The sequence below is a fragment of the Tachysurus fulvidraco genome, chromosome 21 (genome assembly GCF_022655615.1).
Source record: "Tachysurus fulvidraco isolate hzauxx_2018 chromosome 21, HZAU_PFXX_2.0, whole genome shotgun sequence".
In the NCBI taxonomy this organism is placed as follows: Eukaryota; Metazoa; Chordata; class Actinopteri; order Siluriformes; family Bagridae; genus Tachysurus; species Tachysurus fulvidraco.
Window position 1 is genome coordinate 11,792,527 of NC_062538.1, and position 17,192 is coordinate 11,809,718.

General features: G+C 36.3%; 1 protein-coding gene across 1 annotated transcript; it reads left to right on the plus strand.

Annotated features, from left to right (window-relative positions):
* Nucleotides 1-1,628, plus strand: htr1ab (5-hydroxytryptamine (serotonin) receptor 1A b). Its single transcript, XM_027139916.2, has one exon. It carries the CDS (start codon nucleotides 121-123, stop codon nucleotides 1,360-1,362), a length of 1,242 nt encoding a protein of 413 aa, XP_026995717.1. The 5' UTR covers nucleotides 1-120; the 3' UTR covers nucleotides 1,363-1,628.
* Nucleotides 1,629-17,192: the final 15,564 nt, after the last annotated feature.

Below are 17,192 nucleotides of genomic sequence, written 5' to 3' on the forward strand. Positions count from 1 at the left end.
CGTTCCAAGCCGTCAGTGACGATGTTCATGTGCTGCTCGTGCGCGCTCCTGCAGAAGGAGTTCAGTAGGTAGGTGACCGACGCTTTTCCCCCACTTTTGCGTTCTTTGGTGAACAGCGATATGGACGAAACAGAGAACGCGTCTTCCTTGTTCCAAAACGACAGCAATCTAGAGGACCAAAGTGATAAAGTGTCACTGACAGCTAAGGTGCCGCTTAGTTATCAAATATCGACGTCTGTGCTAATCGGTGCGCTTATCCTATGTTCGGTGTTTGGAAATGCGTGCGTCGTGGCGGCCATAGCTTTGGAGAGGTCACTCCAAAACGTGGCCAACTATCTAATCGGATCTCTTGCAGTGACAGACCTTATGGTGTCGGTACTCGTCCTGCCTATGGCTTGCCTCTACCAAGTTTTGGACAAATGGACACTTGGGCAGGTCGCGTGCGATATATTTATCTCGTTGGACGTTCTATGTTGCACATCTTCAATTTTGCATCTGTGCGCCATTGCGCTGGACCGCTTCTGGGCTATCACCGAGCCCATAGACTATATGAAAAAGAGGACGCTGAAACGTGCGGCGATTCTAATCGGCGCTACATGGCTGGTGGGCTTCTTGATTTCAGTACCACCCATGCTGATTATGAAATCGCAGCCCAAAAGCAAAGCCGAAGGCATGGCCAACCCAGAAGCGTGCGCGATCAGCCACGACCCGTGGTACACCATTTACTCAACATTCTGCGCCTTTTACATCCCGCTCATCCTTATGCTCGTGTTGTACGGACGCATATTTAAAGCAGCAAGGTTTCGAATCCGCAAGACGGTACGAAGGACAGAGAAGAAAAAAGTCACATGCTTGACTGTGTCCCCGGCTCTGTTTAAGCGCGCAGGTGGAGAGCCTGGGAAAAGCTGGAGGAGCAGCGTGGAGCCCAAGCCGGCGTCGTGCCTCAACGGCGCGGTGAAGCACACGGACGACGGTGAGTCTGTGGAGATCGTGGAAGTTCACGGCAATTCAAAGCACGACCTGCCTTTGCCTAACACACCGAGCTCGGCACCGCTCTTCGAGAACCGCCACGAGAAAAACACGGAGGCGAAGAGGAAACTTGCGCTGGCGCGAGAGCGCAAAACCGTAAAGACGCTGGGAATCATCATGGGCACATTCATCCTATGCTGGCTGCCTTTTTTCATCAAAGCCCTAGTGATGCCCTTCTGCCCGTCGTGCCAGATGCCCGTTTGGCTTCAGGACGTGATCAACTGGCTCGGCTACTCCAACTCGCTGCTCAACCCCATCATCTACGCCTACTTCAACAAGGACTTCCAAAGCGCCTTCAAAAAAATCATCAAATGTCATTTTTGTCGAAAATAACTGTGGATTGCTTTGCTTTGTGAATCATATCGGGACTAAAATCTATTGTTCATATACTGAATTGGCAGGAAAATCTATAGTAAAACATTCCTTCAGTGGGATAAAGAATGATGACGTTTATCCCATGGTGGAAATGGCTCATTATTCTCATCGTTTATTATTTTTTTATTATAAATTTGTTTCTGTTTTCAGAAAAGATGTATAATACTGTGTATAAAGAAACCCCATATTGCTCATGTCACGCTGGAAGCATGATTGTGTTCATGCTGTGAAATAAACTGTCTTTAAATTCTTGACATCGCTGTGCTTCTTTATGTGTAATAGATTAGAAATAAAATAAACAAAACAAATAAATCTAAATTGTGATCAGAAAAAGAGTTAAAGAGTTATATTTAAACACAAATCTTTTGGCTTAGGTTAACTTACATTATTGTATTTTTATATAACACACTTCAACCAGTACTTAGTTTATCATAATGGTTACAATTTTACAATGGTTACAAATCTGATATAACTAATAATCACTAAAGTTGAAGATAATGGAGAACATTCAAACAATATCTTTAGTTAGAATTATAGAGTGTCATCAGTTGTGGGCATTGTTTCCTTTAAGAATTGTTAGTTATTATTAACAATTAATAATAATAATAATAATAATAATAATAATAATAATAATAATAATAATAATAATAATTATTATTATTATTATTATTATTATTATTATTAGTGTTGTTGTGGTTGTTGTTGTTGTTGTACTTGGTGGTGGTGGTGCTGGTGTATATAAATTATATTGTTACATTTTTATTATATTTTTAAAAGATCATGGATCATGGATGTACAACATTGCTATTTTCCAGTGCTCTCAAAAATACATTATATCCCTGAACTGTTTACACAATTTATTTGAATAATTAGGAAAACAGGAACATATAATAGAAAATTGGCTTATATACTGATAAAGCTCAATTTATTCACTGAAAACTCATCTCTGTCTCATTTTCAGCACCATCCCCATGGCAAAAAGCAAGCAGAGGGCAAACAACAGATGAAGCAATTTAATTTATTTTTGCATGATCAGGCTTCCAAAATGCCGGGTGATACATGATGGTGGAGTATATGCAAATATTTATTGAAATGGTTTCAGGTCAAAGTCAAGTATACAAGGTAATTTATTGTTCACCAAGCACAAACTACTGGCCCTTAATGGTTCTAATTAGTACAATAATTGTGTTTCTATAGCTATAAATCCAAAAAAAGGAAGTACTTTTAATCCACTTTGCATATCAATCTTTATAATTAACACATGCATTTCAGTGTCATCCAAGATTGATTTTATAAGGAATTTCAGCAGAGCTTTAGTCTTTTAATCTGTCTCTCAGCTCCCCATCTGTATGCTGCTAACTGGTCATAGTTGCATCTCTGCTGCTGCATCTCTGCATTGCACTACAGCTGCATTGTACAAACAGCTCCATTTCATTAAAGAACGTTGAGTCTAGTTTTTGGTGTCTTTTCACTACTTCTGCATTTCTCATTAATACGATGTTGAATACAGCTGGAAATTGTGTGTGGGAGAAAAAAAAAGCTCTCGTTGTGTAGTTTACAGGGGCTAGGATTCAAACCTGACCCTTACTACTGATACAGAATGTTTCATTTTGCTTTGCTATGAAGCCACTATGACACTGTACTGACATCAGAGCAGCAGAACCCCTATATCTGCTCATGGGGATAGTAGAAATACATTTTTAAATAGAAAGCTGCTTCCTGTTTACTAGAAAGTTCACAGTTACTATTGTGACACATTTAATGTTTTCCATTATGTTTAGTAACATTCCTGCCCACAATGCAATGCCCAAATAATCATCTGCTCATTTGCACTTCTTCTTCATTTGAACCTACTTACTCAAATTTTTTTTCTATGTGACTCAGGTTAGCTTATATTGGGTAGTCGGCTATATGGAATCCTGTTGACTTAAGTAAAGTTGGCCTCATATTCACAGATTCAAGTTTCCCGAGTCAATAGCTCCTGAACTAGAAATCTCATTTTTTCTCGTAGTAATGTAGAGAGGCAGCTACAACCAAATTTTTTTCAAAATCGGCTTTCCTCCGCGGTGGACAAAATACACAAGTCATATTCACAGATTCAAGTTTCCCGAGTCAATAACTGCATTGTTATCAACATTCAGGTGTAAAAAAAAAACCCTATATCTGCTCATGGGGATAGTAGAAATACAGCACCAACCAACAAATTAGCACTAGAATCATAAACCAGTTTGATCAAATTTAATAAGTTGGAAAACATTCCAAACTTTGAAGCAAGAACCACATACACTTTTACAATTAAAAATGCTGTTAATTTACAGCATTTAGTTTGTAGCAAAATACATTTCTAAATAAAGTTTTAGATGATTGGAATTGATTGGTCAATTAGAGCAACATACTGGATAACAGTAAAATTCCACTAAATGCAATGCATTGTGGGATTTTAACATTTTAGGCATGCTTTTTTTAAAGCATTAATATTTATCAGTAAGTAGAAATGGTTCGAGGTACAGTAGTTGAGCTACCAGGTTTTGAGTTACAGATCAGTAGGCCGTGTATTTAAATTACACTGATGCAATGGTGGAATTATTGAGCAAATCCCTCCAGTTATATCCTGCCTCAAATGTAAACTGCTTTTGATAAAAGCATCAGCCAAATTCTTTTGTGATATCTTTATAATTGCAAGAATTGAACTTGCAAAATTTAACAGCTAATTATTAGAAGCATATCATGCATAACAACACACCCATATCAAACTGTTTAAATGCTGTTTTACACACCGTTTTTGCTCTTTGCACATGCTGTCTTACACATTCAGTAAATTGCTGTTTTGCACAATTCATTAAAATACCTCATATAACTGCTGTTATTATATTCCAATAATAATATTATGTTCCAACACTGCTTTTGTGTATTGTCTTAGTGTATTGTCTTGTAGTGTTTTGTTTGCACCGTTTGCACCCTGTTACACAGATGCACTTTAAGTGGCTAGGACTAACTCTCTTAAGTCCTTGGCCCTGTGTTGTTCTACATATCTCTGTCATTGTTCTATGTAGCACCATGGTCCTGGAGAAACGTTGTCTCATTTTACTGTGTACTGCATCCATTATATATGGTTGAAATGACAATAAAAGCTTTTTGACTCTCTTTCTCTTGACTCTTTACATATAGTGATATACTGTGAAAGTAACATCATAATAACTGTCAAGATATTATAGCGCTCTAAACATGTTATTAAAAAAGTAAATTGATTGTTTTACATTAATAATTTAACAGTTTAAATACACATACATAATTACTCTCAAAAAATGATCCTTTAAAAATGATCCTTCCTGGGATTTCTGTATTATGTGAATTGATTTTTAGACTGTTTTTGATTCAATTAATAACTTAATTGTTTTATACATGGTTATTTTTGCTTTTTATTTTTCCACATGGTAAACATATTTTATTATTCACAGGGAATTACTTGAATGAACATGTGCAATGTACATGTTTCTCACATTAAAAAAATATAATCATAAAATTCACAATAAGTAAAACTGTCATGTAATTTTTAGAAATGATAGAAATGAAAAAGAAGATTTCTACGATGATCTTTTTTTAGATTCAGAGTGTCTAAAGAGAGAGTGTCTATTCTGTTTTATTATGCTCTATTCTATTCCATACTGCATTGTTATCAACATTCAGGTGTATATATATATATATATATATATATATATATATATATATATATATATATATATATATATATATATATATATATATATATATATATATATATATTCCCAGCTGATTCACACTCTCACATGACTTCATGGTGAGCAAAGCTCATATTCCTGAGTCACTCCAGTGGTCAAGCTGAAACCACTAAAGTGAATGAAAATGAATGAATAAATGAATGTACTTCTTTATATGTTAGCCTGATAATGTTGATCTTCTCAGTGCTTTAAATTGTCTGCTATCAAATTGAAAGTATTCCATTTTTTGACTTGCCAGAATGGACGTTGACACATCTTGTTTTAAAAATGCTATCACACAGATCTCCACTTTTTTTTGCATGTAGGACTTTAAATAGATTTGCAAAGCACCAGTTGTATTACGGAAAGCTGCTTCCTGTTTACTAGAAAGTTCACAGTTACTATTGTGACACATTTAATGTTTTCCATTATGTTTAGTAACATTCCTGCCCACAATGCAATGCCCAAATAATCATCTGCTCATTTGCACTTCTTCCTCATTTGAACCTACTTACTCAAATTTTTTTTCTATGTGACTCAGGTTAGCTTATATTGGGTAGTCGGCTATATGGAATCCTGTTGACTTAAGTAAAGTTGGCCTCATATTCACAGATTCAAGTTTCCCGAGTCATTGTTATCAACATTCAGGTGTAAAAAAAAAAAAAAATATATATATATATATATATATATATATATATATATATATATATATATATATATATATATATATATATATATATATATATTCCCAGCTGATTCACATTCTCACATGACTTCATGGTGAGCAAAGCTCATATTCCTGAGTCACTCCAGTGGTCAAGCTGAAACCACTAAAGCCACTCCACACAGCTGGCAGATATGCTGGTCTCCATAGTGACACTCAGAGGTTGAAAACTGCAGGTTTGAGGGGCAATTATCTGATCAAAAGCCCAGAACAATAAAGCGAGTGTCACGTGGGCACCACCAACTGGACAGACACACAGGGTGCACACACAGCTACATGCAATAGACACATAGTGCTCTTAATGTAGATCAGCCTTGTGTAACTGCTGAATGAACAAGTTGTACATTTTTTCATTCATTTATAGTTACACTTATTGTTGGGGAACGGTCCACGGAACAAAAGTAGCTTCTGATAACATTAAATTATACTGTAACTACAGACAATTGTTCATCATCCTCTTTTTTTCTGTATTGTGAAGTAAAGTAAGACAAAAAATGCAAAGCGTAAGTTCTCTGTCCTGGAAAACTAATTACAGCTTTACTTATTGTTACAAAGAGCTGTTGATGTCTTCTATAAATGTTAATTCAGTATCTACATTTTTTAATTTCTATATTTTTAATCTAATTTAAAGTTTATAATTAGCCACAGATTATGTGATACAAATCCCCATGAATAAGCTGTTACTATAGAAGGAATAACATTATAACAAAGACATTCATATAAACCTGTTGTTTACCTGTTGTAATGAATGGGCAGAGCAGCTGTATAGACAATTAATCAACATCTTCTAACCAATCATGTTTGAGAATTCATCAGCACTAGTGTAATTATGTTTTGAGTGAAAATCTGAGTAAAGATTTAATTAACTGATTTGCATAGAAATTTTCAGAAATTGATGTCTAATCTGCTTGAGCAAGGGATGTTTCCTGCATATGCTTTAGCTCTTGACATCTGAAATGTGTTGCTACTCTCAGCATTGCCTGATCCCCATTACCCAGCATGCTCCACGCCCGCCTACTCAGAAGGCAGATGAAGGCTCATCAGGTGGCGAAGCTGATGGCGGGTGATGCACATGGAAGAGGAAAGAACGAAAGGCAGAACTCTTTCACCTCAAGTCATCTACCTTTCAAAGCTTCATTGCTGATTCGAGCTGTCATGCAAGAAGTGTGTGATTACCTTCAGGACCTAGAGATGGAGATAAGAGGCTTTGAATTTGCTCTCTGGCATCAAACAGAATGACGAGCTGTGATCCGTGTTGTGATTGCTTTACGTTCTTCAGTTCAAATCAAGACAGCTGATTTGAGCCCAAAACTATCCAATGCAATTGCATAATACAAATACAGCAGTGGACTGACAGTAACGTTTCAGGCAGTTTGTAGAAGTGACTACAGTAAAAAAAAATCTCTTTGTGTCAACATTTGCTAATTAGTGGATTAGCAATTTTTGTGATTTTTATTACAAGCCAACACAAACAGTATCTTATGGAAGAGTATATGCTTGACTCAGTGTTTAAAACTACAGCACCTTAAACCTCTTCCTGGGGTTCTTCCTCTTCCTTCAACACCCTGCCCTGCTATACTGCAGTTTGAACCCTTGAGCTGTATTGTAAATGTTATTGAAAGATGATTTGAATAAAAGTAAATGTAGTGGATTGCATTTTGTTCTATATTGTACAGATAGCTGAATCAACTTTATAGTACATGAAATATCTGGGTAATGTACAGAATACTACTGTAAACCTAGTAAACCTTATGCTCTAAAATGTACTGTATGGCAATCACCTGTAAATATGCTTATTTGTATAAGTTTATTTGTTTCTCTATTTACTCTAAATTTCATTCATTTACTGTCAGCACCATACTGACGTCTGTTGACTGTAATATTACATGATAGCTTGTTTACTAATATGATAGATCCTGTTTACTCTAATGTTATATATACAAGTCTGTTTACTACATATAATGCTAGGATATGGATTTTTCTTGTTCACCATAATGGCTGTTTGTCACTATATACAGCTTTACTACTTTACTTTTCTGCACATAGAGCTTTACAAGTCTCTATGTGCAGACGACTGAGAAACAGATTCCAAGGGACCGTCTGCAAAGTGCAAAACCCGAAAAGCGAATACTATAAAAACAGTCAATAACTTTACTGTACTACACTGTAAGGTCACCAAACTCATAACACACAACACTTATGTCCTGATAGTTATACTACAACACTTATTTTGGGGAAATGTCTTTTTGTTGATTTTTTATGATTTTTCATAATTTAAAAAAATCAATAGCTTTACTGTAATACACTGTACTATCACCAAACTCATAACACACGTCACTGATGTCCTAGTACATGTACTAAAACACTTATTTTGTGAAAATGTCTTTTTGTTGATTTTTTATGATTTTTAATACATTTAAAAAATCAATAGCTTTACTGTACTACAATGTACTGTCACCAAACTCATAACACACATCACTGATGTCCTAATACATATACTAAAACACTTATTTTGGGAAATGTCTTTTTGTTTAATTTTTATTATTTTTCATAATATAAAATAATCAATAAATTAACTATTATGGAAATTAAATTCAATAACTTTACTGTAATACACTGTACTGTCACCAAACTCAGATCACACATCACTGATGTCCTAATACATATGCTAAAACACTTATTTTGGGAAATGTCTTTTTGTTTAATTTGTATGATTTTTCATAATATAAAAAAAATCAATAGCTTTACTGTAATACACTGTACTGTCACCAAACTCAGATCACACTTCACTGATGTCCTAATACATATACTAAAACACTTATTTTGGGGAAATGTCTTTTAGTTGATTTTTGATGATTTTTCATAATTTAAAAAAATTAATAACTTTACTGTACTACAGTGTACTGTCACCAAACTCATAACACACATCACTGATGTCCTAATTGAGATAGTACAACAAGTATTTTGGGGAAATGTCTTTTTGTTTATTTATTATGATTTTTCATAATAAATACAAATCAACAAAATTATGAAAAATCATAAAAAATCAACAAAAAGACATTTCCCCAAAATATGTGTTTTAGTATATGTATTAGGACATCAGTGATGTGTGTTATGAGTTTGGTGACAGTACAGTGTAGTACAGTAAAGCTATTGATTTTTTTAAATTATGAAAAATCATTAAAAAAAATCACATACAATCTCTACAATCACTTGGCGTCACAACCAAGTCTTAAAAAACCTTGCGTCTGCCCTGGAGGACAAACGAGTTGCCACTAACTCCCTACCACCCCCAGCAGCATCACACCCCTTATGGAAGACTTTTGTCCGCGAAGGGGCAAAACCACAGAAGAGCAGCTGTACACCATCAAAGCGAGACCAGCTGCGCTTGGCCCGCGATTGGAAAATGCTAGCTGACATTGGTCAGCAACTTGTGTTTCCGCCGGAGATCACAACCACCACCCTAAGACCTGACATGGTGCTCTGGTCCTGTTTGCTAAAGAAGGTCTTCATTAATGAGTTCACAGTACCCTGGGAGGACTCGGTAGATGAGGCCTATGAGCGAAAACATCTGCGCTATGCCGATCTAGCTGCCGAAGCACGGCATCATGGCTGGAACACAGAAGTCCGACCAGTGGAGGTGGGCTGCAGAGGTTATGTGGCAACATCTATGACCAGACTGTTTAGAGACCTGGGAATTAAGGGCCAGAGCCAGCGTTCGGCAATCAGAGCTGTATCGGAGGCAGCAGAAGGCAGCAGTCAATGGCTCTAGATGAAGAGGAAAGACCCCAGCTGGGCCCCGAAGTGAGAGGATCAGGAGGTATGCGGTCAAGAATGTTTGACTCAGGGAGGAGGACGCCCCTGCCATGCATAGTCCCATGGGATGTTGGCTATCAACAACAAGGCAACTCCTATGACTAATTGGGTATGGAACGCAAGCGTAGGACTGATCACCCTGTCGCTGGCCGCCTATCGGGAGGGTGTATAGTGTGAAAGGCCGAAACACCCTAGGAACCAAAGGTACACTACTGATGATGCGTTCCTAAATTTCTTCAGGTTCTCTGTTCATGAACTCTTGGAAATGCTTGCACAAAGGATAGTAACATCTTATCCTGTTTTCCTTGAATCTACATTACTAAGATAAAAATGAGGTGTTATTCGTGTAGTAACACCCTTTAGCTCAGGAGCTATTAACTCGGGAAAATCAAATCTGTGAATATGAGGCCAACTTTACTTAAATATCCTGTTGTCCGTCTTTATTTTTTACCTTCCCCATCAATTGTCACTTGTTGTAAGGCCATTTTTTCAGCCAGGCTTTTACTCTTCAATTTGTTAAACGGTGCAGTACATTGACATCTCCCTGTCAAGTGCTGCAATATCAGCTGTCTCATTCCACTCAATTCCCACATGTGCTAGAAATGTGCTCATTCCAAATAATATAAAACAGACACAGAGCTCTATATCAGAGCAGCTATAAGTTTAAAGATAACAAATGACTTGTCTGCTGTGTGACACACTGTCCATTTTATTAGGAACACATGTACAACTGCACATATAACAGTTATGTAATCAGCCAATCACATGGAAGCCACGTAAAAAAAGAATGTAAAAAAATATATCAGTAAACCAATCAGTAAAAGTGTGATCTCTGTGATTTTAGCTGCAGTATGGGTATGAGGATATGCACCATGATAGCTTCAGAAGATGTTCACCCACCTCAATGTTTGTTGTTTTGTGAATTCTGTGATGCTTTTATGCTCACTACAGTCACTAAACAGTGATTATATGACTTTCCATTTACAGAACTGTCACTCACACAATGATTTTATTTGACACACCATTCTGTATAAATCCTAGAGACTGCTGTGTGTGTAAATCCCAAATCAGCGGTTTTTGAAATAGTCATACTAGCATCTGATACCAATAACCATGCCACAGTTAAAGTCACACTTGTTTGATGTGAACATTAATTGAAGCTCTTGATCTGTATCAGCATGTTTTTATGCATTGGCTAATCAGATATTTGCATTAAAATGACTATATATTGTTAAAGAAAGTAAAATATAAGCTTCATATTTATTACTGTATTGCCTATGAGACTGTTCCTGTACTGTACCTACAGTTTCAATAGTATGTTTCACTTTACAGTAAGTTTGCATTGAGTTCCTTTACTTAATTGTGCTTCACAATCAGTGCTTCCCGAACACCAACACAGAGAAGCGTCTCCAGAATACTAAGCTCTTCCGGACCACACTTCCCAGAATCCCTCACTGACACTGATTGCACCGTCACCTGTTCCTCATCAGCCACTCCCTATAAAGGCTGAACTTGAACTTGACACCAGTGTGAAGTCGCGATCTGTTTCGGCGAGCATTCGGAGCGATTCTTGTGTATTTCCTAGTTCCGGTTTTGATTCTGTTTCTGTGTACTAGTTTTCTGACTGTTTGCTGCCTGCCCTGCACTTCTGCCTGTCTTACCGTTTCCGATTTCTGCCTGCTCTTCGTCATTGTGTTTGCCTGCCCTGACCCTGCCTGTTTGATTACGAGTTTGCTATTAAAAAGCTGCAAATGGATCATCAGCCTTACGACTCCTCATTACAACTATTCACATATGCACAGGTGTTCTTGACCTTGACCAAATATTGAGAATAAATCAGTCAGTCATTTGGCACCATGAAAGGCTTATCATGGGTGACAATCTTTTAAATCTTGCTTTTATGAATATTTTTATTTTTTCCCAAATAAACTCGAACTTTTTTAGCAAGCACTCAAGATTTTCTCAAATTCTCAAGGCTGATTGTATGTCTCAGTCCCGGCTCCACGGGGGGGCCAGAGTGGGCCTGGCCCGCCCAATCAGAGGCCTGGCCCACCTTGGCCCCACACTACATAACAGCCAATCACACAATTGGTGCGATATTAAATTCAGCTCGAGATACGTTATTTTCTCATTTCTGCCCAACCCCCTTTTTTCCCCTCCTAGACAGACACAGGCTTAGCTCATTCATTCACATTCACGCAACCTTTGAGGTAAACGGACGTCACAGTAACTTTATTAGAACTGTTAGTGAACTTGATTAACACACTATATAGCCTAATAAAATACAACATGTACAGGTTTGTTCTACTTGATGTAAATAGTTATTTTAAAAGAACTGTCCCTTTTTAACAAAACATTACAAGAATAAACCCAATTCTTAGTTCATGCTTCACTCAAATAACAAGTTTGTTTTAGTTAAATTGTCGCTATTTATCAAATCTAAAGTTACTTAATTGATACAAGATCTGTTAAGGGGTCAAAATAATATTACAAATGCAAAAAGAGAGAATGTAAAAATAGACATGTTAACCCTTTTTATATATAAAGCTACTAAATAGTTCCAAAATATGTACAAAAAATATTAAAAATGAAAACACAAACACAAAAATAACAAACAACCCTAACAATTATCTTAATATATGGTATTAAAACTATAGACCGGAGAGATTAAAGCATTAAAGGAACACCCACCCACCCACCCCCCCCCCACCCCCCCAACCGACCGGCCCACCTGGAATATCACTTGGCCCACCTTTCATCTCATATCTAGAGCCGGGCCTGGTATGTCTTAACAACAGCATTTTCCGCCACTAAATTCACAGAACAAATTGTACATCTTTATATAAATGAAATGGGTACAGAATTGTTTTTCTTTTTAATGCTATTTTAATACTACTTCATAATGCAAATAAAATCTCTATTGGCTGACATTATTTTAAAAGCACAGTTTATACACTATTAAAAAATGTAGAACCCATAATTGGTGTTCATTTGTTTTTTCATAACTCATGCTAACTTATGTTCATAGGCTAAATTATGATTTAGCCAGTGTACTGTAATGGTAGTTATGGTTTAGACTGTTTACTATGATGATGGTTAACATTTTAATTGATTTTAATTTTGTAAAATGCTAGCTTGTTGGTTAGCTTGTTTACTATAATAATAGATTTTGGGTTAGTGTGTTCACTCTAACACTACTTATGGGAATGTCTGTTTATGAGAATGGTAGGTTATAAGTCAGTTGTTGAATTGATTTGTTTTTCAAAGCAAACAAGTCATAAGTCAAAGAGAAGAAAGCGGCATATTGAGTTTTCCTTGTGCTGGTGCTTACACAAATGCAATCAAATGTGCTTAACACTTAACCCTGAAAACACAAGCAAACGTGATATTTTAGAGCACAGACAAGGAAGTGTCTCACAACAAAGATGGGTTAGTCAGGAGTTCTGACTGGAAGTTTGTGCACATTTTAGCATTTGAACCAAATTTCTGTTTGAAATCTATCACCAAATTACAGGTGTGCTCATTGTTATTCTGTTCTTTGACATTGTTCTTAATTGGCGAAAAGCAAGTCTGAAGTTCACATTCTTGGTACTTGGAAATAGTCACAGTCTCCTCTGGTTGATATCTGCTTTTTTGAAGCAGATTGATTGTTCCATTCTAAAGCATTATGCTTTGGGAGTAGGTGAGGTGCTCTCAGATCTGGGAGGACCTGATCTAATCAAACAGCTGTGTACATTTACCCCATGTTTACATCAGAAATACGATTAAACCCATGCCAGTATTTGATGATTTACTGAAAGGTTACAATGGATGAAGGCCTACTGTCTCCAAGCTTAAAGTGAAAGGCCTGTGCATGGTGGGGATTTATTTTTTAAACTGAAAAAGAAAGAAGAACAATAGATCTGTTATTATTGTAGAAAAAGCATGAAAGACTTTAACAGTCTCTGTTCTCTGGCCATGAAAAGAAATGTTTCAAATATTCTTATGAAACACCACAAATACAATATCACAAAATGTTAGACATAAGAAAAAATCACATAAACTCTAACACACACACACACGTACACACACACACACACACACACACACACACACACACACACACACACACACACACACACACACACACACTCACACACACACACACACACACACACACACACACACACACACACACACACACACACACACACACACACACACACACACACACACACACAACATCACACTTATAAACATCACATCACTCATGAAAACAGGATATCTCACACACACACACACACACACACGTAAATTCCATATCCCTTACATAAAGATTGTATCAACCCAAACACAATATAGCACACACATTTAATATCACACAATAATGGAGAGGCCACTGTAAAATGTCCAACCTGTAATCCACATTACTGTAAATTCATCAAGATTGTGGAGCATCTTTTAGTAGATGCATTTTCCCTTTTTTTTAATTTCCCCCTTTTTTTAACAGTAGGGGGTGTAAACTTTTGTTCTTGACAGGTTATTCCAAACAACTGAAGATTTTTCCCAGTGTGGGCCACTGAAGCTGTGTTGCATTATTGATAGTGTGTTGAACCTTTAACTTATTCTTTCTGCTGTTATTTTCACAAAAATATGAATTATATATAGTCACATAGGCAATAAACAAAGAAACATTATTAAATGTTTATTTCTCCAGGACTGCCACCTTTTCTCACCTTTTTTATCTTCCAGTTGTTAGTAGAAATTCAGCAAATGTAAATCGGAACTGATGTTTTACAAGATTAAATGTAACTACAAATGGATAAAGGCAATGATACTTTTAAACAAATAACAAACTGTAATCACTTGTAAATTGCTATGCCATGTGTAATCAATATTAAGTGTCTAAACCTTGTTTGTAGGGATTGTCATTTTTTGTTAGACTTGCTGGTATGGATTTTTTAATACAGTATGACAGACACACTGCTATCTATAAATATGGACAAAACTAGTTGTAGATCTTTTTGTCTTCCTCTCCACAATTCAACATCAGACTTGTGTAGGAGGTGTGACCTAAAATCTAAAAAGTGGCCGGGGAGTTTTGCTGAATTTCTCCTTTATGACAGAACAGAGGAAGTGAAAAAGAATGCAATGGAAAACTCTTCAGGAAATCCCACCCTCTGAAGGAAAGCCAGAGTTACAAAAGGAAATAAGAGGAGCATTGTGGAGCAAAAACAAAGTCAGTAATAATGCTGTTAAATGGAACACGGCCACTGGTCCTAGAAATCATATAGAAACCGAAAATTCTAAAGAAATATTGTGCATACACATAGTACATAGTTACAAAAACATGCACAATTCCCCCTTTATGATAAGACATAAGTGTATCTGCAAATCACATGTTTATATTACAGTCTTTTTCAATTGCTGAGACACACTTAATAAAATGAGATGCGCTCATCATCTTCTTAGTACAGCAGAGCTATTAGTTGCAGAATTATGATTCTCCATTGCACCTGTGTGACACTGCTTTGCACAATTCTTCAATCAGTGATCAGTTCTTGTTTATACATAAAAGATGCCACCTTTTAGTTGCTATATGCAAGAATGGATCAAAGAGGCTAAAGGCATACAGTATATGACAGGGGCACCAATATCACTATAGGGCTTTTCACACTGTGTTTAAACTCAGGTTATTGTCTTTTCACGCTTGTAACGAAAGGTAGAGGAATGTTTCACGCTTGCAATTTATGCACTTTCAAATTTCCAGGGCATCTTATCCACAGCAAATATAAGTATAAATTTTATATAAATGTAATATTATTTGAAATTGAATAAAGAAATTATAAATTTTATTAAATATAATTGTAAATTAGATTGTATACCTGGTCAACTATATGATTACAGGTGCAGAAAAGGATTAAGAATGCAGAGTGTAAATTGTCAGATTATAAATAACCAGGATTAGTTGTTAACATATTAGCAGTGTGTCATACTAAACCTGGGGTTTATTATAACCAAGGTTAACTATCCACGTGTGAAAAGCCATCATGTTTCTGCTATTTCCAATCTTGATGTCCTTTGCCACATAGCGACTGTTGGCCCATACAAAACACAGAGTTCCTCATCATATCTCTGCAGTCACAGGAATGAAAGACTGGTTCCACCTGAAGAGAGAGGGCTGTTGAGGCCTGACACGACTCTGTATGCTTTCATTTGTGACAATGTTGCCTTCCACCATTTCACCCTATGAAAGGATGGTTTGAAGCACACCCACATATGATAATGTAATTCCTCCCTGCCTACACAACTTTTGAACCCGATTGCTGAGTTTTTCTCTGCTTGGAGATGCAAGGTATTTGATAACCTACCATATGACCAGATGTCTCTCCTAGAGACAATGAATGTTGGTTGCCTGGATATAGATGCACAGGACTGTTAGGGATTAGACCATGCAGTAAGGGTTTTCCCTCATTAAGGGAAATGTAAAAAGAACCTGTGACTTAATAATCATTAATAAATGGGCTAATGAGATTATTTTTGGTATTGGGTTAAAAATTTTTTTAGTTCTTTGATTCTTAGTTCTTTAATACCGAAAACAATGCAATACAAGAACTGTATGATAACAACCATTTTCTGCATTTATTCTACACAGGGTTATCAGGGGTGTCTGGAGAATATCTCAGGAGACTCAGAGCACTAGGTGTGGGACACCCTGGACAGGATGCCATTGCATCGCAGGTCTCAATTTCACACACTCATACACCCATTCAGACAATATGGACAATTTAGAGATGCCAGTCAAAGTACAGTACAATGCTTGTCTTTGGACTGGGGAGAAAACCAGAGAACCTGAAGCAAGCCCCCAAAACATGGGAGAAAATGCAAACTTCACACACACACATGGCATAGGGAATAAAAATCTCAAACTCTAGAGTTGTAAGGATAACATGCTTACCACTTAGCTAACATACCCACTGTAGCATAATCAATATCTGAATTTGTGCATAGAAGAATAAAATAAGTATCATAAAAATAAAATAAAAACAAAATGGTTACAGTAGTTCAACAAAGCATCTAAAAAAAATAAGTATAAAAAGTGTAGAGTGCAGTAATTTAACAAAAAATGAGATGGGGAAGTTTTCTGAACAGAGAATTTTATTAAATTTTTATAGAAGGAATGTGAAATGTAGTAATGAGAACATGTTGTGGCATGTGCAAATTCTCAGGATAGAAGTTTTTTGGTTTTTCACTTTATCAATAAAACATCACAAGCTGTTTATTTTTTGTCTCATTAACTCTTATTAAGAGAGAAAGGAAAATGTTTATGATAGTGTGACTGCATATAGCTACATAATTTAATTAATAAAAAAACTAATTGTTGGCAAATTGCTGTGGTTTAATGGAATAAAACACTCTAGGATGTGCCTTTACAGGAAAGTAACTTTGCGTTCACCTTATATCCCTTATGGATTATATGCATTACGTCTTCCAGTTTATAAATTAAGTTGTAGCACTGTGAGGTGAGTGTG